The 26,585-nt window shown below is 40.6% G+C and overlaps 1 protein-coding gene across 1 annotated transcript in view; it reads left to right on the top strand.

Moving 5' to 3' along the window:
* csmd2 (CUB and Sushi multiple domains 2) overlaps positions 1-26,585 on the top strand; it is a 256,929-nt gene that overhangs the window by 21,544 nt on the left and 208,800 nt on the right. The window contains exon 3 of the mRNA XM_065471148.1: positions 25,860-25,972. Coding sequence (XP_065327220.1) covers positions 25,860-25,972 — 113 coding nt within the window. The remainder of the gene's footprint in view (positions 1-25,859; positions 25,973-26,585) is intronic.

The raw sequence follows: 26,585 nt of genomic DNA, 5'->3' as shown, positions 1-26,585 counted from the left end.
TCAGATTTTGCTTCAAAGACTTTGCCACGTTCCCAAATCCGTGTTAATGCAGCCACTACAAAGATCTTGGGAATCTGAAAATGAAAACCCTGATTTTAATCAATTAAATTGTACTTTTCGAGTCGTTTGCCCTCAACGGTATTGATGACGGCAATGGACAGGTAACTGGAAAAGAGGGGAAATTATCAAGATTAAAATCAGTGAAGCATTCAGAAGCAGTCGGAGCAGACTCTTTGGTGACTAATACCATACGGACTCTGTGGACCCTGCGACGGCATCCGGGGTTATTCCCTGGGATTCTGGGCACATTTTATGCTTGAGAGCTTCCCACAAAAAGAAATAACTTCTCACTTGGGTGTGGAGACTCAAACAAACAATTTCTGAAACAACTTCCTCCAGTTCAGCCAATTTAATACCCTCAGAGAATCCTGCCTCGTGCTTTCCCGTGAAACTCAGACAGTCCGTGTTTGGTTTTGAGATTTTAGAAGTAAACATTCTATTTATATCAGCTGCGGTTATAAAAGATAGAGCCGGAGAGCTTCAATTCATTGATTCAATTAAGTTTATTTTGGGATATCGCTGCTTGCAGGCTATCTAGCTAACCTCTTGGCAGCCCTCTTGCTAACACACTCACCTAATTAGAGACAATTTCACCATTTGATCAATTAAAGCCACACCGAAAAATGCTTTTAATTCCTGTCACCTTCTGCTACGAGCTTGGCCTCGCATTTTAAAGCATATGAAAGCCCTCTGCAGACAAATGAGAAAAATGTTCTTAAGCGCTCTTGTCACCGACAGTGTTTCGAGTCTCCGTCGGGCCTTCTCTGTTTTTCCCCGTCGATATGTCTCTCTCTCTCTCTAGCTCTCACCCCCTCTCTGCCCCTTCCCCTCCCCTCCTCTGCATCTCTCATTTTGTGCCAGTGGTGCCTCTACAGCATCTCCCCACAGAAAGCAAATGAAAGAGAGAAGAAAATCCATTATGGATTGGTGTTGCCCTGTTCTCACCCAGCCTTTCTGCTGTTTGGACTTCTGGGCCTTGTTGTATATTGATGCTCCGGCGGGACAGAGGGGTGGGGGTGGGGAAGGAGGGGAGGAAGCGTTCTTCTCTGTCAAAGTCCTTTGAAAATAAGTGAAGGAAAAGAAAATGAATTTAAAAAGACGATCACAAAAAAAAAAAAAGTTGGGGGAGGGGGTCGATGAAACAGTGAGCGAGATGGAGAAGCAGTGAAGTTCTTGCTGGGGATTTTGTTTGTGTTGACTTTGATGAGAGTTCCTCTCCTTTCAAAAGAGGCATCTTGTAATAACGTCAGACTTCAGACTGTATCTTTGAGTGAGCTCGGGATTAAGCTAGGAAGCAGCTTTTACCAGTCAACAGGCGTCTGTCAGAACACGCTTGTATATTTGCACTGACACCCCCACGCGTGCACGCATTTTCCTGCGCACGCAGACGCACGCGTGATAATTTCGACCTTCTCTCTCCTCTCATCTCCCACTTGTGTCAGAGGTAATTTTCCTCCCATCCTCCTTGCTCTTCGCCTTCCGTTCCATCCACACCTATTTTCAAAAATCTTATCTCTTCTTGCTGCTCTCCATTTTGTGTCTTGCATGCATTTTTTTTTTTTTTTTTGCTAAGTTTGATCAGTGCTTTCTGTGCATCACTGTGTGGCCCTTCAAGCTTTAAATATTTTCTTTAATCTCAAGTTGTCATAAAAAAAATAAAATAAAAAAAATGTTTTCCCTAATTTCATATTCAAATGATCACCTTTCATTTCCTATTCAAAGCAGTCACTCTGTGCTGGATTTGTTTATTTATCCATTAATTTATTCGCTGCTGTCACAGCAAAGCCAAGAAAAACGGTGTTATCAGGGGAACGCTGGGTTACAAATCAGCTATGTATACGTGTGTGTGTGTATTTCAAAGTATATATGCACTCTGGTGTGTGTGTATGTGTGGGTGGGTGGGTGTTTGCGAGCGTGTATTCTCCTGCAGTAGTTGCTTTATGAGTCACTGCCACTCCTTAAGAAATGCATATGTGAGTCAGTCTGTTGCTGCAGCACTTCATTAAACTGCCGATCCCAACTGATACCTGGGAAGCAGACAGAAAACTCGAAGGAAATTTCAGGTGTTTGAAAAAGAAGTGCGCAGAAATAAGACTCACTGATTTAAATCCCACAACGCAAGCACGAGCTGCTGCTTGTATTTGACTACTGTTAATTAAACAGAGCATTGCATTCCAAAGGCAAGGTGATTAATTGGTCAAGTTCATCGTGGGTGCTCGATGGTGTGGTGAAAATCGTTCAACATTCTCTTTAAAAATGAAAAAGAATGAATGAAACCATGAAAGAGAGATGTATAGAATTTTATAGAGAACCATATTTATATTGCATATTTTAACCCATTTAGCCGTTTTCAATCGTTTTCATATACACTGAATTCAGAGCTGGAGAGATTAAAGTAGCTTAGCATGAATAGTAAGAGTAGTTCTTTTCAAAGTAAGAACAAAAAAGAAAAGAATTCAAAGTTCAAGGTTGTATCACATGCTATATGACTGGACAGCATTAGGGGTTAAAAGTGTCGGTTGCCACAGACAGCCAGTGCACAGATCTCTGTAGGCTTAGCCTATTCCAGCTCTATATCCTGTCCTGACAACAATCCCCTTGTTAAGTGACAACGTATTGATCCTGCTTTGGATCTAGGCCTCCACCAGGCCAGTTCAGTCCATGCTGTGCTCCTTAGCTGATACTATCGCCCAAAAAACATCTCACCTTTCCACTATTTCTTTCTTTTTTCTCTTTAGCACTCTTTATGGACAGCATGGCTTTAAGTTGTGCTTTTAAAAAAGTCACGGTGTATGGTCTACTACAGCCACCTTCCTCAACTTTTGATATGAAGATTAAATTGAGGGTTATGACTTTTTAGACATAAAATATGTCAAACCATCCGGCATTTTAATGACTAATCTCTTGTTGTGGACTGTATCATCTGACACACTCTGTTGACGGCAGTTTCCATGTTTTCTTCTTGACATATGAAGCTGCTTGCCTCTGCCAACCATTCACCTGCAAGTGCAATATATCACTGACTGACACTTAACAAGCACTTCCCTTAAGAACAGTTTAACCATAGCTAGTGAGTTCCTGTGCTTCTGTGTTTCTATTAGTCTAATGATAGAACTAGACATGCTGTGTCAGATCATTTTATTGCACAAATAGGCCAGTTGTTTTCATCTGCTTTCAGTCTTCATGCTGATACTATGCATCCATCCATCCATCCACCCACCCATTTTTACTTCTGCTTATCCGAGGCCCCGGCCAGATGGTTCATTCAAACCTTCTTGCTGTGAGGCAACAACACTAATCACCGTGTCACTGTGCTGCCCGCTCACACCATCACTGCAAATAAATGCTAATTAGATTATAATTAGATTAAGACTAACCTTTTCCTAAATTTCTATACCTTTTGTACAAAGTGGTAAGATAGCTGGTTTAAAGCATACAAAATCCATGTTCAAGAGCATATTTCTGTTTTATTGCTGCTAAATGACATTTAAATTATCATTATGAAATTTTTCACTAGACTCCACTAACCCTGGGTGACTTGGGTTAAACAGAGTCTGTGCTTTTACAGCATAGCAGTCAGAGAGGCCTTCCAAAAGTTAAAGCATCACTCAGCTGACCTTATGTGAGACTGAGCCTCTACGGCCTCACTCATTTTCACTATGCACAAAAGTGCACATTTCTCACTTGTAAAAAGCAATCTTTTTCTCACTTCCGTGTCACATTTCACATTGTTACTACGAGTCAGGGAGCACCGAGTACATTTCAGCACATGGAAAAGCTGCTGGGGTGTGTGAAGGCACCTCTCCCAACGTGCCTTCATCTCATTGATGCGGTGATGGAACAGAGGGACTTAAGCCTTGGCAGTCTGGGGAAAAAAAAGAGGGGTGTCAGAGGAGGGATGGCGAGAGTGAGGAGGACGCGAGGAAGGCACAGATTTTCAGCCCGCGGGCTCGATAGGACCTAAATAAGGAGCACTGACGCATGGTTCTGGGAGTGGCATTAACACTATTGTCAGCCCTCAGTGCTGTGAGGCTGGGGTGTCACAATATGTGGACGTGTTTGTGTGCAAAAGGGTGTATGCGCTCAGTCTGTGCTTACAAAAGGGGAGCTAGATCATAGCCCATCTCAGCAAGCTGATTCAGTGTGTCGACAAAATCAAGGTTTATTCACACAAACGCACGCACACACACACACACACACACACACACACACACACACACACACACACACACACACACACACACACACACACACACACACACAGGGACTTTCATGGAATATAGCAAGCTGGAAAACAGATTTTTTTTTAGACTTTTCTGCTCTTTATCAACCTTTTCTCTTCAATTATAGTAGCTGCTCACATAAAAAGATATGGATGTGCATTTAGTAGTTTACAGCACCTACATCTAGCTTTAGATACTCTATAATTTGTCTATCCACGTCTCATATTGTATGTGTGAACGAGTACATTGTTAGTCGGCGAGTCAAGAGTGTAAAGAGCCAATGTCTGCGGGTCATGGTGAGAGGGGGTGACGTATAGTGGCGCTTCATTCCTCCCAATAACTCTTCCCCGCTTGAAGGCCCGGACCATCAATCCCTCACAACACACACTCTGCGAAATGACTCGTGCACGTCAGCGCGCTGGGTCAGGCATGCTTAACATGCACATTGCCTTTTTCTTCTGCTCAGCTCTGAGATATTAACACGTTGCGTGGTGTCTTTTTCATCTCTTGATCTAAAGGAAGAAGTTGTGGGTTTGATTTCTGCACGTGTGAGAAATACGGTTTCAAGGCTGCATGGTTTTATTAGTTTGTGCTGATCGCGATTGAGCTTCTTATTCAACACGACTCTTGCAAACGGGCATTCACTCCATGTAAACATGTTGATAGCTTCTTCTTCTTCTTCTTCTTTTTTTCATACGCACACTCCCAGACATGTGCAAGCACATGCACAAGCAAACACACAGAGACACACGCATGCACACACATTGTTGGATTTATGGTTCCCTTGAGTCTGGGCTGTTAATGGAGAGACTGCCACTTATCAACGCCAGCTTTAACGACAGACTGCTAAAAACAGGACGAAGAGTGATAGTTTGTTTTTCATCATACCGCGTCGGAAAAAAGTGAAACGATGTTGAGATTTATGGCATCTGCCCACCTGTAAGGCAGAATTATTAGGCCCAGTAACCCCAGATTAGAGAAATAATCAACTAGATGCCTGTGAATTTATATCCCGCATCCCGTGTATCACTCATTGTGTTTATTGCTATTGACATCGCCCCCCCCCATCCTGTGGCCTATCAATGCTCTTAACAGGGTACACTGCAACAACAGCATGAAATTAAATGCCGTCCTGCTGAGATAAAAGATTAAATATGAAGCGCACCGTTCCAAAAAAGAATATGCGATTTTTGGCCCTTTTGTGCTGGTGATCTCAGTTTTATAGAGTCAAAGGAATACTCTGAAATTTTGGAAAACCAGCACATCTAAGCCTCCAAGGATGTAATTATTACCTCTACAAATAGTGCTATAATTATGCCCATGTAGCGCACCCTGTTTACATTTTAGTCACAACGAGTTCTCCAAAAGGAAATTACATACAGTAATTGCACCTTTTGCCTTGTACAGCCTCACTTGATAAAGTGTTTCATGTGCATAGTATCACATAAAAAGCAGAAAATCTGAATGAGTTTAACTGAATGAAAGGGGTAAAATGAAAAAGAACGGTTACATGAATGGGCCTTACCATTTTGCAGACTAATTTTGTGACTGACTCTGAGTAGTCCTAAAGCACAGGTTAAACCCTTTAAAGCAAATCCAAAACTCACTTAAGCTTGCATTGTTTGAAATGGCCAGCAGGGGATGAGTCACTAAAGTAATGATCTCACTAACCATTTTAACCAGTTTAATGCTGGGATGTATTGCTAATTTCATCAATTCACCCATCCATCGAGCCAGCTGTCCTATCACAGGACCAATGCAGAGAAACAGGCAGCCAGTCATACTTACATTCACACCTATGGCCAACTTAGAACCACCAATTATCGTAAACCTACTACTACACCTGTTTAGTTAAATCATTATCTCCAGTACATATACACTCATGTTTCTCTCAGGCACCTGCCAGATCATGCTTACTATTTAAGAACTAAAGGCCCGGCTATTTTATTGTGCTTATCTAGGGCAGCGGTCCCCAACCCCATGTGCAATTTATGGTTTTCAGGGTTTTTAACGTTAACTCGGTTTCCCTGGGTCTTTTCCCATGTTGTAGTTGTGTCTTATTTTGAAAGAAATATTTACATGTTACCATAGTGACCAGAGAGCATTAAGGGGCAGAGAGGAAGATGTTACTCTCAATGTTGTTGGTGCATTTCAAGAGGAAGCTGAAATGCGCCAACACAACTACACAGTGATTTCGGGTTTATTATTATATTTACAAAATACCAGAGTTTTTGTCTTGGTCATATCATTTTATTTTGTTGTATTTATCTGCGACACCTAAATATTGTCTGACATTGAACCGGTCTGTGGTGCAAAAAAGGTTGGGGACCGCTGGTCTAGGGGATTTCTTATGTAAGTTTTTAGCAATGTACTTAGTCGACTCTAGCTTGTTCTCCCTGGGTATGAACCTGCTAATGGACTTGCTAATGGACTATCCCTGCTACTATTAATAATATTAATACTAACACAACATGATGTTCTTTTTGAAAATTATGCACCCAGTAGGACTACAAGATAGGGCATGATTTAAGGGGGTGATTAACACTTCACTACTATGTAACAGTGCAGCGTTCATGGTTTCTCTGATTGAGAAACACTTCATACTTCTGACATCTCATTTAGAGACAGTGGTTACGTCCATCTTTTAAATGCAGTCTATGTTTCCAGCAAAAGAAAATCTGAAATTTAACTTGGCTGGATCGGATAGAATACTGAGTTAGTGAAGTCTTCCTTTGAAAATTCACAATACAGCAGAAGTCTCAAGCCACCCCTCATTTCTTTATATTTTGCTTCCAAGGAGGCAGACTTTCTTGTAACTTTTTTAAAGTGGTCTTCAGCAATAGTACTGACACAGTAACTGAAAATGCATCTGACCATGGTCCATCTAGCCTCATCAGAAATGGTCTCAGGGGAAGGATGGCTGTCAAGAAGCTTTTTTTACAGAAAGAAAAATGGAGAGAAAATGCTGATTAATGCCAAATTTCACAAGGACTGAGCTTAAAATCACCAACAACAGGTCTTACAAGGTGATAAATCCAAATTTGTATGTATGTATGTGTGTACAGTAATCTGTAAAACAAAGAAGAGCTTTGGGATGTGCCTCAAGAAGCCTGGAGAATTGAAGACTACTTAAAGAAATTACAAGAAAGCTTGCCTAAGAGGGTTCAGGCTGTGTTCAACAATAAAGATGATGATACCAACTATTGACTTTCAAGCTCATTAGAATTTTTCTGTTTTGCCTTACACACTGTATATATGCACCCATTTCCCATTTTCTAACAAAAAAATAAAGAAGCAAGGAGCGGCTCATGGCTTTTGCACAGCACTGTATTCCATATAATAACAGCTATACAGCTAAAGGTTTTGTGAAGCACTTTTGCTTTGTTGCTTCGCATACTGCTTTTATCAGTCACCACATAATTATCTTTGCCAATTAGTCCAGCGTTCAAAAACCTAACGAGCATCGGGCGATAAGCATTGTTTGTTTTCATTTAAGTGTTTGCTGGAATTTTGGAGGCTTTGTAGAGAATTTAACGTGAAGAGAAACTGCAGATATGACGGGAACTGAGACAAAGCCAAAAATTTCATGATCGAAGCCGATAAACACCACGTAACAAAGGGTTGGTGGGAGGTGGATGCTATGCTTTTCTCACTGCAGGGAATTCAATTTGTTGATTTGCATGACAACTTATGCAAATCACGTCAGTCACAATTTTCCAATTACAATACCTAAGGCAGAGTAAGGCTCATAAGTGCAAAGCATGCACGGCTTGTCTGGGTTTAACATTTTGAAATGAGACAGGCAGACAGGGACGCTAACTTGTCATAGCTTTTTTTTTTCCACTGTTGATATAATTTCACTTTGTTCCAGTTATTTTGGACTGATCAATCTACAACAAGGATATTCATAAATAAATAAAAACTAATTATAATGAATATGTCTCCACAGTGATTGTTTTTTTTTTAATAAATGAAATGAAATGAAATGAAGACTGTCTCTGAAAAGTTTGTGCTTATTTGGATGGAACAGTATGTTCAATTGGATATTTTTGGAAGTCATTCAAACTTCCACAACTCTAACCTCTAACTAGATTATTTCTAATTTGATCAATTTAATCACTCAAATTAAACAATCATGACATTGTAGTTCTTGCACACTGTCTGCATTTAACATTTAAAAGATTCTTCAAAAATTCAAAATGCTGCCATGTCTTTACACCAGTGTGGCATCTGTACAAAACAGCTTTGGAGGAATGATGGGGAAGGCAGTAAACAGAGTGCACAACATTTTGATAGCTGCTACACTAAACTTTGACATACAGTACTGTGCAAAAGTGTTGAGTCACCCTTCATTTCTTTATATTTTGCTCTAGAGGAGCCATTAAGTGAATACACATGACAGACCACTTAGCAGAGAACCAATTTTAAATTGTGTCTTTAGGCAGCTTGTTACCAGCAGCCTGTCACAAAAACACATCATTTGCATCAAGATGCCAAATAGCCCAGACCTCAGCATTTTTGAGGCAGTGTGGGATCATTTTGACAGAGAACAGAACAAAACAAAGGCAACATCTAAAGACGAGCTTTGAATGTCCTTCCAGAAGTCTAGAGAACTATTCCTGAAGACTACGTAAAGAAATGACAAGAAAGCTTGCCTATGAGAGTTCAGTCAGTGTTGAAGACACTGTTAAACGTGTCCATACCAGATTCCAATATCAAGCTTGTTAGAATTACAGAACCCCTGTTATCGTCTTATATACTATACTACCATGTATGTTTGGCAATAAACTTATTTCCCATTTTGTTAACAAAATATAAAGAACGGTGGGGTCACTGAAGACTTTGACTCTGCCGCTAATGTACGTCACACAAAGGTCACTAACAAGGCCATGTTCCTTTAAGGCAAGGCCTCTGCCGATGGCGACTCCAGACTGTCAGTCTGCCTCAGATTTTAGTTTCAGCCTCTCATCAGTTGCCCATGAATACAGTGCATGCTGTCATTTAGATAAAAGAATAGGCAGTTCTAAAAGGTTGAGTTGAATCCTGGATCGTTGACTGACACTTTGACTTTTGAGTTTCATGCAGCAGCTCTGTTCATACACAATTCTTTCTTAGCAGTAACAGCAAAAGAATCACGGGGTTGAAAAAAACTTTACAACGTCAGGTTATGAGAGAGTTAGTCCTCCTACAGTCGGTCTGTTTGTCTCCTTGCAGTAGTGGTTGTTTACTGCAGCATTAGCTAACAAGGAATGAGGCACATTGGATGTCAGTGGCAAAACTTGGGGGCGCAGATCAAGCAATCAGAAAATATTTCTTTCTCATCTCTGGGGCTCCGCCACATGGTGACACACATGGGGAGCTTCATTATTGGTCTATACCTACAAATGACCTTGTACACATAGGATAATGAAGCTACAAGTTGGTAGGCAGTATACATTTCACTTCTCTTATATTTAAGAATTAATCATTTAACGCATCATTTACTGTAGGTGTATACCAATTAAGCTGTTAGATTACTGCAAAGTAGTTGAAAGTATTTTGCAAAACCTATTTTACCAAAAGAGTTCACACAGTCAGAGAGCTCACTGAGTTATTAAGCATATAACATCAAAGTCTATAAAAGAGTCTGTAGCTTTTCATAGATGATTACTTCACAAAGTTTTTTAATAATTGTCTTAACTTGAAGCACAGCATAAGGTTACAACCTGCTGTGCTATTTCAGCACTGATTGGAGAAAAAGCTGCAGACTTGCAGCTGATGGCTCACTTTTGTTCAAATCCAGTTGGCAATGAATTTTTCCATTTCGACATGGGGTAAACTATAAAATGGGGGGAGGTTCTGTTGAAATTGGGTTAAATTAAAAAAAACACCGATCACCGCATTGTCTCAAGGGCCTTCATCTAAGTCTTTAAACTTTGATATATACTTACAAATGAAGCATCTCATGTGAAGCTACCGGATCCTCTTAGGACTCAGTTACACAGACCTTTAGACTAGACAATGACCACCAGTTGCTAGGGAAAGCTGTGCGTTCCCTGACGAACTGCTGATTGGCTACTGGAGGTTTATGGCTGTCATCATGTGCAGTCCTTTACAAAAAGGGTGCTGACACAGAAAGCTCATTGAGATTGCGTTGGTCACTAGTGGATTGCTGCAGAGTTTTGTAGTTTGCATGGAAGATGTCTGCAAACATATTAGTCTCTAAGGTGGAATGAAACAAGCAAGAAGCAATCCAGAAACCGAGGACATTCGCCTTCAAAGTAAAACTTGTGCTTCATCCCTGCAACTTTTACTTTGAAGGCTAACTGTCTCCTTTTCTGATTTATGTTGCACTTTTCAGAGTTTCACTACTGCTTGGTGAGTAATTTGCAACTGTTTACAGACAAGTCTGCATTTTTCCATGAAAACTATTGGCAACTATGGCAGCCTGGAAGCCACCAAAGCAAGGAGGTTTTCAGTGCAGCACCATATACCGTTTTGCAGCCAATTTCCACATGAGTTGACATTTGGACTAATGCTCTAATCTGTCCATTCTGTGATTACTGTGTTTGCAGAAAAATGTGTCAGACTCATCTGAAACCAAATACTACTAATAGTAATAATAAATAACATGGCTTTTTATGAATGCTATAGACTACACTACAGAAGAAAGAAAACAGCAGAAAAACAGCCAGCAAACGCAATATGGTAGCACAGAATCACATGCCCTAAAACAAAGGAACTACATTCCCTTTAGCTGTAATCTACAGGACTATGAAGCACAGATGTTGCCCTTGTGCACCACTTGTTTGGAAGCTTAGGCAAATCTGTGGTGTATTTTTACAGCCATGTTGATTTTGCAGTTTTCTTGTTTGTTTGTTTTTTCCTCGATATGGCTGTAGTCACGTATTTCTTCCTTGATTTCACCCTTTCTCTTTGTTTTTGCCTGTTCATCCCTTGGAGACACACAGCATAACAGTCTAATTAGCTATCCAAACACCTTGTGAAATGTGATAATGGATAAAGCAGTCATATTGCATGCACATCCACACACACATACACACACACACTCACGTACACAATGACCATGCTGTGTCAAAAGGATTTTCCTGCCTTGTAATTAGACCCCTCTTGCATTTGACCAGTTACTGTCATGCTTGTTTAGTTGTCAAAAGGTTAAAGGTTAACTCAGCATTTTCTGCTCTAAGAATACTGTTAGTGACTACATAGCAAGGAGCAAGGATGTCAGTTTGGGTTTACATACACTACAATCTATCCATTCACTTAATCCATCCATCCATCTTATTCTGCTTATCCAATTCATGGTCACATACAGCCTAAAGCTTATCCTAGATGGCATAGGGCGAGAGGTACACCGTGGACAGGTTCCCAGTCTGTTGAAGGGCTAAAATATAAAGATGCTAATAGAACAGATTAATAAAGTCTTTATTCCAAAAAAGACAATTAAGATGCACATGATAAGGGCATCAATATTTAGATCTACAGGCATAAAACAACTAAAGGGAAGGTCGTTGACAATATCCAAGAAATAAGACGACTGCAGGCTCGTACAAACAATGTTTGTACGAGCCTGCAGCTAATTCTGGATCCAGTATTTTTCTTTTTTCTATTACACACTCATACACACTCTCTTTTTCTCCCAGTGTCTCATTTCTCTCTGCTGCTTTTGATCATCTTTGCCACAAAAGCAAAAGAAGATTGATATTTAGAAATTCAATAGCGTTGGTTGGGTGCTCCATTGGTCACTGTGTCCCTGTTAGCCTTGCTGGCTAATCAGATCTTATTCCCAAGCTTGTTCTGCATTTTATTAGAGGCTTCCCTCTGCAGACTTAGGGGGGAATTGATGATCACAACAAAAGGGGAAGTTTAAATATCAAGTCAGGTCAATGTGCATTTTAAAACAGTTACATAATTGTTGTAATTTTGCCTCTACTACGTATCTGATTAAAGTCTAGACCTTCAGATTGAATTCAACAGATTTAACAAATATATTGGTCGTAACTTTTGGGAACTATTTTTTTCAGATAATTTCATTTTCACAAAACAAACAAACAAAGAAACAAACAAAAAAAAACCCTAAATGACAGGTGACAGACAAATGAAACCAAGAAGAACATCGAGGAAAGGAAGGGGTCATGACAGAAAGCACATCATGGCATGGAATTGTATTTATCCCAGTAGAAATGGCTCACCAATGTTCAATGATGATGTAACCATGTAGCAACACTATAGTGACCTTAAACATTGCCTGACAGGTAAATAAATGGAAGCTACATAAACAGGTTTAGTAGACGACCTCGATCAAGCGTGTTTTTAACGTACCAAAGATAAAACTAAAAGCAGAAACAATCAGCAGCAAGCATTAACTGAAGGTAGCGGCACTGAGTGCCTCGCAAAGGGCCAGGAATGACTTCAGGTAGTCACAGACTGCAAAGAATTTGCATTTAAGTCTTAAAAACAATCCTGGGAATTAAAATTTGGTTAGCTTGTCCAATTATTTTGAGCCTGTAAAAAATTGTACTGTCAAAATCGGCTCTGTTTCAAATAGAGCTAAAAGTCTTATAATCACATCTTGATTGGTTCATTTCAGATCCATTGTGGCCCTGTACAAAAGCAAAATTATGCCAATCACTCAACTGCCCAGAGGGCGTGTTCAGCGTGAGTGATTTATCAACAATCAATGCTGTTGACTTGACCGTGACATGGCTGTACACCCATATATGATTGCTGAACATCTGAACCCAAAAGACAGGGGGCTAAAAAACTGCTAAATTTGTCCACACTGCCCTGGGAAGAATTAGAAACTTGGCTGCAGAGATCTGCTTTTATTCTGCTACAAAAGCATTAGTGAGGTGAGGCACTGATGTTGGCTGACAAGGACTCTCTCTAACAGTAGGCGTTCCAATTCTTTCCAAAGATGTTGGATGGGTTTGAGGTCAAGAATCTGTTCACCGCAGTCATGAAGCGGAAAAAAAAAATAAAATAAAACATTTATTCATGAATGGGGATTTGTTCACAGGAATACTGTGATGTTGTACAGGAAAGGTCTTTGCCTAAGAGCTTTCCAGTTAGAGCACACTGCTGTATAAAATATCATTTCCTAGTAGGAAGATTTCTCATAAGTGAAACTTACCAATTAAAGCTTTAGACCTTTAAACCCTGCTCCTGTCTTAGATCCATTCTGGGACTCAAATAGGTCTGATGAATGCCCATTGATGGTATGCCAACTCTATTTCTGTTATGTATATGGGGAAAGTAATTGTTCCCTCTGAGCTTTGTACTGGAGGAGGGGAGCTCTTCATGAAAGAGCAACAGAAGTAAAAAAAAAACAGGGCAGCAAAAGCAGCACCACGTGTGGATGAGAATGAACCATGCTTGCTGTTGCGAGCTAATTCATAAAATAAAAAAAAGGTTGGGGTTTTATTTTCTCTTGAGAAAATGTGAACTTTTCCTAGCAGCATCAATACATCAACAGAAAATGGCATTCGTGTGGATGGGAAGTCACTTGGTTAAAAATCTCTTCCAAACTCAAATAGAACATGAACCCAATTTCAGGACTTGAAGTGAAATGTGAGTTGTGCTTCAACTTTAACTGATGGAAAAAAAAAACTAGCACTAAATTGCAGAGAGAGGATGAGATGAGCATACAAGTGAAAAGCCTCACGTTTGCTAAACATCTGTAAAGATCCAAATGGCCGCATTTGAATGCGATTTCGAGCGGTTCTGGAAAGTGCAGCGCTGACTCAGCAAGAGCACATTTTTGTTTTCATATACATCTCCTCATCAAGCCTCACTCCTACTGCTACTACACTTGGCCTGATCTGGATATTACACATCAAAAATCTTGATGCTTGTGAGGCTGACTCACCAACGCATAATTTGATCTTCTTTGCACCAGGCATTATACAACCTGGTTATTTAGGCATAATGAAACATTCACAAAGCATTAGATGAGTGTTTGGGCAACAGCGATTACTGCTGCCAATGGCAGCAACAGTAACAACATAAGGATAGTCATTTTTAGTGCAGTGCATTAAAATGTGCCTCCTATCAGTATGTTAATAGAGCCATAGATAATACATATACATAAAGCCAGTACTTATTAGTATAAACATAAAGCCTTGTGGACAGAATCCTCATGGCAAATACTATAATCCAGCCCACTGGACGGCTTTGGAAAATAAGGAGGGCATAAATTTTGGACTTAATTGTATTTTAATAAATTTTGCAGCTTCTCCTACTGATAAAGATCTCCACAATGGCCATTCATAATACAACAAGTAATTAAGTAACGATTAAATTACTGAAAAGTTTCTATTTTTTATGATCTACTATAGATTTTTTTTCATACAATTGGTCTACATTTAAAAACAACAACAACAAAGCTGCATATTTTCTGTGATTTAACAGAAACTTTTTATAGTCCTGTAATTTCACACATTTCTTGCAATTGAAGTCATGCTGATACATTTCTTTTATTTACTACAGCAGCATTTTTATAGAAAAACTACGAAATACTGTTGAAATTGCCCTTCTTTTCCTTATATTTAGGGATTAAATGTGTAGCTAAACTTCTTTATGCTCACAGAAAGGGAAGTTTCACTGGTTTGGCCCACGTAGGATCAAAATGGACTGTATGTGGCACACCATTTGAAATAAATTCAACATCCCTGCACCTGAGTACGACTAAAATGTGCAATAACCTTTTTATAGTTTGTTTTCATTTGCATTTCTTTGATCTGTCTTTTTTTCTCCCCCTCCTGGATCATTGACTTCATCACTGCGTGTCGTAATTTCTATATATCTACACACATATATGCACACAAGGAGAGGCTCACACCACTGCTGGCACAAGCCAGTAAACAACAGCATATCTCATGGCTACCACTTAGCTTTGTCACTCTCCTAGGAGCGAGAACTGCACAACACTGCATTCGTTTTATTTGATCACTAATTGTTTTTGGCCTGAGGATTATTGCAAAGCGATTTGTGCGGACCCGGGGAAAACACGGTGGACGTGTGAACGTCACCTTGTTCCATTTGTCAGCCTTGATTTGTGTGCTGTAAGTGTAATTGACTTATGTCTCTACAAAGGGGGAACGAATGAGCAAAGAATTCATTTGGTTTTTTTTTGCTTCTCCTGTGTCGGAGCGCATTTGTTGTTCATTTTAGAATTCTATATTAAGGCTTCTAGTTATTGGGACTGTTATTTGCAAAGGAGAGTGTGAGCTAGAAATATTACATTATTATTCACATTTGTGATTCATGTTTTAAACACTTCTCTTTTCTGCCATTTATTTAAAATGGACACATTGTGCTTTTTTCCCCCTCATATTCTGTCATATACTGTTACAGTGGTGGATGCTTATATTAAAGATCACCAAAATTTGTCAGCATGAGGTTTTAACTCTAGCTGTGATTAATAAAGCTCCACCCACCTGCTTTTCAGCCAATCAGAAGAAAGATGGCTTAAAAGGGAGATGAGCCTAAATGGCTTGTTTCTCACAGAGGATGAACTGAAGGGCATCAAAGAATCATCAGAGTAAATCATGCAAGGTTATATTAGTAGAGTTCAAGAATCAAAATGATGTGCTAGGAAGTCCACTTTTTTGGGTGTACCTTTCGTTAATGTAAATATCTGTTAAGCCAACCCCATGGCAATGACCCAGTGGATTTAGAGATGTAGTGATGGTTAAGATGACCTGCTAACATTCAAGGTGAGCATCAGAATGAGGAAGAAAGGGGATTTAAGTGATTTTGAATACGGCATGGTTGTTATTGCCAGACAGGCTGGTCTGAGTATTTCACAAACTGCTGATCTGTTGGGATTTCCTCACACAACTATCTCTGTGGTTTCCAGACAACGGTCATTTCTCTGGGTGAAAATACCTTGTAGATTCAAGAGGTCAGAGGAGAAAGGCTAGAAGGCAACAGTGAGTTAAGTAACCACTTGTCATAAAGAAGGTATGAAGAACATACTGTGAATGCACAGAATGTAGAATCTTGGAGAAGATGGGCTAGAGCAGCAGAAGACCAAGCTGGGAAACTGAGGCTAAAATTCACATGGGGGTCACAAAAATGGCCCAATAGATTGCAAAAACATTGCCTGGTCTGATGAGACTTGATTTCTGCTACGACATTCAGATCTTAGGTTCAGAATTTGGCACAAACAACATTAAAGTGTGGCTCCATCCTGCTTTAGTCGCTCAGACTGCTGTAATGGTATAATGGTATGGGCGATATTTTGGCATGCTTTGGGCCTCTCAATACCAAGTATCTTTTAGCCGACCTTAGTATTGTTGCTGACCTTTCCGTCCCTTTATGATCACAGTGAACCCATCTTCTGGTGGTAGCTTTCAGTATTATAACTTACCATGTCACAAAGATTAGATCATCTCAAACTGGTTTCTTGAACATGAAAATGAGTTCACTGTACTCGAAGGCCTCCACAGTTGACAGATTGCAATCCACCTTTGGCATGAAGTGGAAGGAAAGATTTGTTTCAGGAATTTGCAGCAACTGCGTGATGCTGCCATGTCAGTATGGACCAGTGTGGACTCTAAATGGTTCTAGCACTTCACTGAAGCTCTGTCATGACGAATTAAAGCAATTCTGAAGGCAAAACGGGGTCTAGCCTACTAAATGGTAATGGACTGGTTCTTATGTAGTGTTTTTCTATTCCATCGGAGAACTCAATGCACTTCATACAACATGCCTCACTCACACCCATTCTAGCTAACATTCATCCTCCTAGAAACACACTGGAGAGCATCTTGGGTTTCAATATCTTGCCCAAAGATACTTTGGCATGCAGACTGGAGCAGGATTGAACCACCCACCTTCAGATTAGTAGATGCCCTGCTCTACCTCCTGAGTAACAACCGAGTTAATACCGAGTACCAGCAAGGTGTACATAACAAAGCAGCTGGTGAATACAGGTCCCCCGTAATATCCTGTAGATGGGGGTCAACCGGCTCTGTAGCCTTAAAGTTAAGTATGGTGCTGGGAAGATGCAGATAATAACATGAGAACATGAGAATGTAATGCACTGTTAAAAAGTGTATCTAACTTTTAGATAAAACAGTCAAAAGCACTAGCTGACCTGTAGATGCTTTAGTGCTAGTAAACACATGGGTCCAAGTTTGTATAAAACGCTTAACAACACACTGTAATAGGTAGATTGAAAAATGAAGACGATCCATCATTTCGCTCATCCTTTATTCCCGCTCCGGTCGTTACTTGCGATATTGTGTGCAGATGAAGTCGTGCGTCTACCACCTTTTTTGTTTTGAGTCCAAAAAGTGAAGCATTATATGACTCTTTAAACTCTTTAAACGGTTTACTTGTTCTCATTATTGCATTACTTCTTTTCCTCACAATCCCCCCCACCCCACCCTCCTCTCTGCTTGGAAAAAAAAAGGTTTTCACATTTTATCTTTTTTTCACAGCCAACACCCCCCCCCCCCCCCCCCCCCCACCCTCCCACTCCCCACACACATACACTTCTATTTATTTGTTCCTATTTTCTCTGGAGCACTTCATCTGTTCAGATCTCCTCAAGTCTCTGCTAATATTTTCTCCTCCCACTCCTATCTCAGTCCTCCTCTCACCTTCTCTCCCTTTCCTTCTTATCAGCCTCTATATCTCTCTCTCTCTCTAACACACACACTGTTGCTTTCTCTTTCTCTGGAGACACCAGCTTGTTAATGACTTCACTGTGGTTTGTCTTTTAGCTGGAACTGACTGTGGTTGATTATCTCGCCATCAGCATTTAGCATCAGGCACTTCTGAGAGGATCCCTCACCCCTTATCGTTTCGCCGCGAAACGCAAACACCTTGTGATGTCACACACGTATGAATATTAATGATCAGCTGCGCGCCACAGCCCCATTCTTTCTTCACGATGGAGACAGGAAGAATTACTCTGAGTCAAAAAAAAAAAAGACGTCAGCCCTGTTTGAAATATTGATGTGTTTTGGGGAAGCTGTGTGTGAGATTTCCAAATCGCTGATGCTGCTGATGCACTCTTACCTTTGCGGTGAAGCTGCAATTAACAGGCTAAACGGGCAGAAAACTTAGTGGTTAATAGAAATGAAAAATAAAGTGTCAGCTCCTGCAAATCCACTATGATTACTGTTAATACAAGTTAAATGCCAAGAATTTGAACTGAAAGCGAGAGAGCTGAAGGCAGCTCTATCAAGGCCAGATCATGCCCTTGGGCAAAGTGACGGGGTACATTACAGCTCGCCCAACAAGTAGGGAAAGAAGGCTGATAGAAATGCAGTCTAATTGCATGTGAAACTTTGTTAAGTGGGGGAATCAAATTGTGTGTGTGTGTGTGTGTGTGTGTGTGTGTGTGTGTGTGTGTGTGTGTGTGTGTGTGTGTGTGTGTGTGTGTGTGCATGGGGATGAAGTGCCATTTTAACCTCCACCAGGCAACAAGGTCAGCTTTTTATAAATTGTAAGTGGAGCTAGTGATGAGTCATACACAGGCGTGCTCAGTGGGCACAGCTTTGAATCCAGCAACTATATCAACTTCTTTTTTTTAAAGAAATATTCTTTTGCCTTAAAATATACAGAACAGATTTAACTAGAGCCATTCATTGCTTCTGCGTGTGTGTGTGTGTGTGTGAGTGTGTGTGTGTGTGTGAGTGTGTGTGTGTGTGAGTGTGTGTGTGTGTGAGTGTGTTTCGCAGTGGTAGGGCACTAGTTCACAGCGCTGCTTTTTAGTGTGATAGGCAGTCAGTGGAGAGTTAGAGCTTACAGAGCACAGGAGAGCATCAGCCCTTGGCCTTGACCACTGACAAGTTATAGCTGCACAGGGTCTCGTACAGAAAGAATACGCACACACATACACACACACACTTGCACAAACACGCGTAGAAATACACACCTATTTCTTTTCTCTGCACTTCAACTCCCTCCCTCCCTCCTCCCTCCTTCCGTCCCTCCCATGTCTCTCTCTTACCACCCATCATTTATTGGCTAATGTCTCCCCTCTACTCAGCCATCAAAATCTTGCTGCTGTATCTATTTTTTCCTTCTTTTTTTTTAATCTTCCCTCTTCCCTCCTTCTGGGAGAAAATAAGCTGCATCAGCACTGTGGTTACCTTCCACCCTGCAAACATACACACACATATACACACACATACACACGCATTCACAAAGTGCATAGGATTAAAGGATGAATGACCTGATTTAGTCCCTGTCGGTTTACAGCTGTGAATATGCATTAATGTTTCTTTTAGAGGACACACACACACATGCGCGCGCAAAAAAAATTCAAATGAGTAAAAACAGCATGCGCATGTGCTCGCACGTGTGCCGAATTTTGACTCCTGTATTAGCCGTGGAGTTTCTACCTCATCCTCAGCCCATTTCATGGCTGCTGAGGTGTCCGCATCCGCCCCTCTCGCCTTCCATGCCAGCCTGCGTTCTGCCCGTCTTCCTCAGCGGGCCTTTCTTTCATCGCAGCGTCTCCACTCCTCCTCAATACAGCCATCTTTCTTACACATTTACCCTGTCTACCATCCTCCATCTGTCCGTCTCTCCTGCTCTCGCTCCCGTGGGTAGTGGTGGGATAATTGGAAGCAGAGGTTCTTCATTGAGATGATGCTGAGGCCAGTCAGGTGGAAAGCCCTCTTAATAGACCTCTGCTCTTTTCCATGCCTACACACACACACACACACACACACACACATGCACGCACACACGAGGGCTTACGCAAACACTTACACACACAGCATATATTCTTCTGTTTGGATGCAGCCATGCACGCACACGCCTATTCTTCTCCACGGGAGGACCTAATTTCTGATATTACTCAGCATTCCATATAATAGAAGCAGTCAGTGATTTCCCATAACAGCATCGTTTTTCTTAACTTTTGTGTGTGTCTCTCTCTCCTCCCGTGTCCCTCACTCTTCTTCGTCCTCCCTTCGTCACTGTACCACTCACTTGAGATACCTGTGCTGCAAATCCATTCTTTTGTATCGCTCGGCTGCAATCATATCTCGCATCTTTTCCTTGATAACAGGCAATCCCCCAGCTGTTTCCCCCCGCCCACAATAGCAGCTGCATTCCTCAGATTGCCACAGCCCATATCACACTGCAAAATTTAATCTACCTCTGCTTGTGAAGTCAGCTTCTGAGTGCTTCCCAAGTGTATCCATTTTCTTTTCCCTTAGCATGGAAATATAATTCAGGGCCATTTCTCCCTTATGCAAGAGGCCATGCCAGTTTGCTCCCCTCTCTAGCTCCTCCATGATACCCTCTGTCAAACCCCCTTTTCACGGCAGTGCCCTGCCTGCTGAACCAAGATGGCTGCCTTCCAAGTCAATTTGCGGTCAGCGAAGGAGCCATTTGCATGAACATGTGTCCCATCATTTAGCTGATATCCCCCTATGTGTGTCACACAGAGAGGAGTGAAATCACACATTTAATAAAGTCCTCTCCACCTTTTTTTTGGTCCAACACATCCCTCCGGTTCTGGTGTTTTGCAATTTTCCCACCTCTGGTGTGGTACTTAAGGATTAGTTGAAACACAGAGGTCTCTCTTAATGTTAAGAGATAAAAGTGAGGGAATGTAATAGATTGTAAAGAGTGGGATACACAGGCAGTGAGTTAGGGGGAGAGAGAGAGAGAGAGAGAGAGAGAGAGAGAGAGAGAGGATGTTTTAAATTGAAGGGAAACTTCAAGGATGAGCTAAAAGTTAGGTGGGCAACATATTCTGTTATTAGAATCTGTAAATCAGGGATGTAAAACGTATACACACACACCAACACACACACACACACACACACACACACATGTCTGGTTTGCTATCCTCGTGGGGACATCCCATTGACATAATGCTTTCCCTAGCCCCTTACCCTTACCCTAACCATTAAAAATGAATGCCTAACCCTGACCCTTACCCTAAACCTAACCATAACCTAATTGTAACCCTGACAGTAAAACCGCATTTTGAGTGTGAAAATTGCTTTCAACCCCGAGGGGACCTGGATTTTGGTCCCCACGGTGCAGAAAGTCCCCACCAGGATAGTAAAAGTCAGATTTTGGTCCCCACCAGGATAGTACGAACCCGTACACACACACACACACACACACACACACACACACACACACACACACACACACACACACACACACAGAGTCATTACTGTATGCAGATTAATCAATCTGTGGTAACTGGCCACAAATGAACAATGGACACCTGGATTTTTAATTAGCATGCGTATGTGGGCATCTCTGTTGTGTGGATGGTGAACACTGATTGAATAGCTCAACCTGCAAAAGTGCTGCTGGAAGCAGGCCGTAATAAGACAAGGCTCACTTATCTAAACTATTTTTCACTTAGGTGCACTATAGTCAAACGATGATTGATATTTTGCATCTAGATGCAAGGGGAACCTGTGTGTGTTCAGTTTGAGATGTCTGCTCAAACAGACCTCAGAGTGGGAGATTCTAAAAGCATTTCTGTTCACTTCATTTGCGAGATTTACAAAAAGCTCAACTTTCTGTCCCTCAATGTTGAGTATATTGTCAAGCAGTAGGCGCATGGTAGACTTGTGAGTGAGAACAGAAGGTGCAAAAGCAGAGCCAGAAAGTCCAGCAGCAGATTGGAGTGCATAGGTGTGAGTTAAATAAAATAAATCAATTTTAAAAAAATGGCAGCGAGGATTGTTTCACAGATCTACAACAATTACCATCTACAGCAACTCACATGCCAGGCCATTCAGAGCAGCTTGTATGGGCACAGATGGAGAGGGAAATGGTGTAAAAGAGTCATAGAGTTGAAGAATAAGAAAGGTTAAATGTCCAAAAGAAGTTGCAACAGAAGTACATAAGCTTTGGTAGATTTGTTTTTGGTTTTTTTCACATGGTTCAATCTTCACCTTACATGGATATGATGGCGAATAAATGTCATTTACGTTGACATTTTCCTATCTGACACTATGACATTTGTATATTTTGAATGCAAACTGTGGCCTTTTAATTTGTGTTGGTAACAAAAAAAAATCCCCCTGGAAGTAATTTTTGATATACCAAAAAAGAAAAAATAAAGTATAAAATACAGTTTTACCTTCTTTCCACCAGGGGGCACTGAACCATACACACGTGCAAGCACACCAGGAAGCAAATATCGGCCAGTGAAACTATTTAGTTAAAAAAAATATTTGGGAAACAAAAACAACAACAAAAATAGATTTGGAGTTGGGGAAGTCTGGATTATAACTAAATAAATTACTGAGGTCAGTAGGTATAAATTTTATTATTTGTATATACTGGCTACCTAGCTTGTATCTTATGACACAGAAAGCAGTAAATGCAATGTGAATGCTCCCAACAGAGCTTTGGGTAGCTGGCTACAAGGTTCTGGTTATCTGCTTAAAAAATGTATTGCACTGTGAGAAAACAGTGGAGCTTTTAGCTAGGTAGATCAGTTTCAGCAATAAAAAGTTACACTGATAACCAGCAAAGTTCCGTAGGGTAAGCAGACAAGCTATTATTTGTCTTGACAAGTTATTATTTTTTCGTTATTTCGCTAATTGGCTACAGTTAGTAACTGAAGTGAGCTTTTGCTATATTATCTGTCAAGATGATCCCACACTGCTTCAGTAATGTTCAGGTCTGGGTTGTGTTTCTCTCCAGGTATGCTTTTACTGCACAGATAGCGTGTTCGTCTTTTTAGATTATATTGCATTGTAAATCGAATTCTGATTATACTTATCTGCTTTCACAATGTCATCAGTTTTAATAAGATCCCCCAAACCAGCAAAAGATGAAAAGAAAAACAGAGTTTTTTCATATTTTATAAGTAGTTTGCATGTCCTGTTCATTTGCTGTAGATGTTTTTTTGTCTTCTGTCTTCACTTGTCCAGTTTCCTCAAATGCCTATGCCTGCCCTACGTTAAGTTTTTGGCCTGTGTCAAGGAGATCAAATTATGCCTTTTTTTCTAATAGGCTGCCAGTAACATAATTTCAAGTTAGTTTTTGGTTTCTACTAGTGGTGGTGGTGTAATGGTGTGGGAGATATTTTGTCTTAGCACATTCTGGATCCATTAGTCATTAGGTTTAAACAGAAGTTTAAAGTTTGTCAGCCCTTGGGGTCCCCCAAATGGCATGGGGCTCCAAGCAGTTGACTGCCTTGCCTGGTGTCATGCAGTGAATGATTTAAGTGATTTTCAATGGTTATTGGTGCCAGATGGGCTAATCTGACTATTTCAGAGAGTGGTGATCTATTTTCCTGCATATGGTTTACAGAGAAAGGTCTAAAAAAGAGAAAATACTCAGTAGGCAGTATTCCTCAGGGGGAAAATGTCTCATTGATACCAGATGTCAGAAGACAATGACCAGACTAATATGAGCTGATAATAAGACAATAGTAACTCAAATAAGCACTCGTTGGCTCCAGATGCACAGCGAATCCAGCCTTGAAAGAAATGGGCTATAGCAGCAAAAAACCACACTGGGTGCCACTCCTATCTGCTAAGAACAGGGACAGTTCATACAGGCTGGTCAAAATTGGACAAGAGAAGACTGGCAAAACGTTGCCTTGTCTGATGAGTCTCAGTTTCTGCTGAGACATTCAGACATTCAAAACAACTGAAACAAAACAGAACATATGAAACATGGATCCATCCTGTCTTCTGTCAGCAGTTCATACTCCTCATTTTCTCTTGATTTTCACTGAGTGGCTTTTATTGTTGGATCATTCCTGTCTTATATTAACAGTTCAGGCTAGTGGTGGCGGTGTCATGTAGGGATTTAGGGATATTTTCTTCACAGACCTCTTAGTACCAGCTGAGCATTGGTATTGGTTTAAATGCAACAGCCTTCCTGTGTTGTTGCTGACTGTATCCATTCCTTTATGACAACAGGTACCCACCTTTGATGACTGCTTCTAGCAGGATAATGTGTCATGTCAGGATCAGATCACCTCAAACTGGTCTCTTGAACATGACAATTAGTTCACGTAATTCAAATGGCCTCCACAGTCACCAGATCTCAGTACATCTTTGGAATTTGGCGGAAAGGAGATTTGAGTCATGGATCTGCGGTCAGCAAATATGCAGCAATAGTGTGATGCTATCATGTCAATATGGACCAACATCTTTCCAGAATCTTGCTGAATCTCTGCCATGAAGAAATAAGGCAGTTCTGAAGCCAAAAGGGGGTCCAGCCCAGCACAAGCGAGATGTTCCTTAACACTCACAAGCTCATCTTTTTTAGCACTTCACTTTATCAGTGCTAGAGAAAGTCTGGTCAGGTAGTTTTTGAGAGTTTGTTTGTAAAGGCACTGTTCTGTATCAGTTCAGAGATAGGAGAACACCTGAAATATGTCAGAATTGTCCCACTTGGAAATAGAATTCGGTTGTTATTACAGAAAACTCTCCGTTCCAGGCTAAATGTAGACTTATTGAAATAATCTTAAATATGCTTGTGCATTGTACCACATGTTACATAAACAGATCCACCGACAGAGCTGACAATGTTATGCCAATACCCTTCTTTTTTTTTTTTTGGTTGACTATGTAAGAAGTCTTCCTAAATGTGCATTCATGTGCCTTGCTGATGTTTTGCCACTGCCTTCGGTGTGCTGTCATGGTCCGGGGGTGTGTGTGCGTCATGTGCACCTGGGCCACTTGGCCACAACATCAAATATCATGAATGCATAAGTAATATGTGTTGTGGTATGCATTATGCGATCTCATCTGTTCTCGGAGAGAGAATATTGTTTGGTATTATGCACATTATTCACGGCGTATGACACGGACAAATCCGAGGCAACCACCAATCTGCAAAAGAGGTTTCAGAGTTCTAGTCTGTATAAATCTGGATCACAATAATTAACAAATCATTTATTGATTGTCGTGTTATTTGGCGTTTTATCAGACATATTCTGTGTTTTCATACTCGCAGCAGTGAGCATATGTTTATTTCTTATTTATTAAATTGGGAATCCTGCGAAGGAGGAGGACAGTTTCCAAGGTTAAGAGGGCTAAAGATATATTTATATTTACAAGTAAAATGAAGCACTTTTCACATTAAAATGAAAGCATTAAAAAATAAATAGAGAGATATTTAGAAGCAGGTTTGCTTCACCAAGCTGGTGGGGAAAGTGGAAAACGCTTTAAAGAGTCACCAGCGCCTTTACCAGACACATGGCCATGTAAATATCACATCTGCAACCTACTGGCTTGGTTATTAGAAATGATTGTTGAATCAGTTTGACAGTATGTTTGCTATCTGTTTGTTTATTCACACACTGGCTGCTGTGTTTCTAATTTACTGTGAATACATGATTGCACTTACTGTGTCTTTGCTGATGGAAAGAAATTAGTTAACTGTCTTGTTGAGGTCTTGGCATTTTAATAATTTGCTGATGATTCAGAGCCTCGTTATACAAAAGTGATCCTTGAATGCCTGAGGTAACAGCTGGCTTAATAGAAGCTGGTGTGATGGAAGTGGGCTTCATACCTGACCTTGCAACCAACTGTGCTATTGATTGGATCTTAATTCTTTTCTTTTTTTGGTCTCACCGTTAATGTCCTTCTGTCCACTTGTCCTTAGGTTAACTGGCTTCCAGCTGCCTCCACCAATTGTGAGTACGGGCTCCAGGCTCACACTGTGGCTGCTTTCTGACTATGCGGTCAGCGGGCAGGGATTCAAAGCTGCATATGAAGGTAACTCAACTTCCATCTTGATAGAATACCCGCTATTATAGCTTACTTTAATGTCTTTCAATGCGTAGTTTCATTTACACTGAATTTAAAAAAAAATCTTCAGTTCTAAAAGTCACTTTTAAAATGTATTTTGTGAGTGATTTATGCAAATAATTTAGAAAATGATGCTATTTTTCAAACACTGTTGATATTGCTGCTATTGAGACAAATTTCTTGATTATCGTAACAAAAGGGCTGAAAATGGGTGAGTCATTGCAGTACAAAATAACCAATGGGTACTCAACTAATTCAATCATCTGGTAGTGTAATTTAAAGCCATTCTTCTCTAGTATGGGTTATCATTTCTCCATTCTCATGCTAGGGCTAGCACTTTTATCATGGTGACATACAGTGTTTTATGATCCATGGCGAGGTGATATTAATGATAGCACGCTTCAGTTCCATGTAGGAGTAGCGGTGAGCCTAGGGAGAAGAAAATACAAGTGAGTGACTAATTAGGCTAATTACCTGACATGGGTTTGTCAGTCTTTTTGAGATATTGTGAATGCAGGGATGTGGCTCATTGGAGCAACATCAGTAGACTCAGAAAGCCCAAGACCACACTGTGTAACTA

This window comes from Pelmatolapia mariae, linkage group LG22 (assembly GCF_036321145.2).
Source record: "Pelmatolapia mariae isolate MD_Pm_ZW linkage group LG22, Pm_UMD_F_2, whole genome shotgun sequence".
NCBI lineage: Eukaryota > Metazoa > Chordata > Actinopteri > Cichliformes > Cichlidae > Pelmatolapia > Pelmatolapia mariae.
Note: the sequence above shows the minus strand (reverse complement) of the source record. Positions and strands in the feature narration are given on the sequence as shown.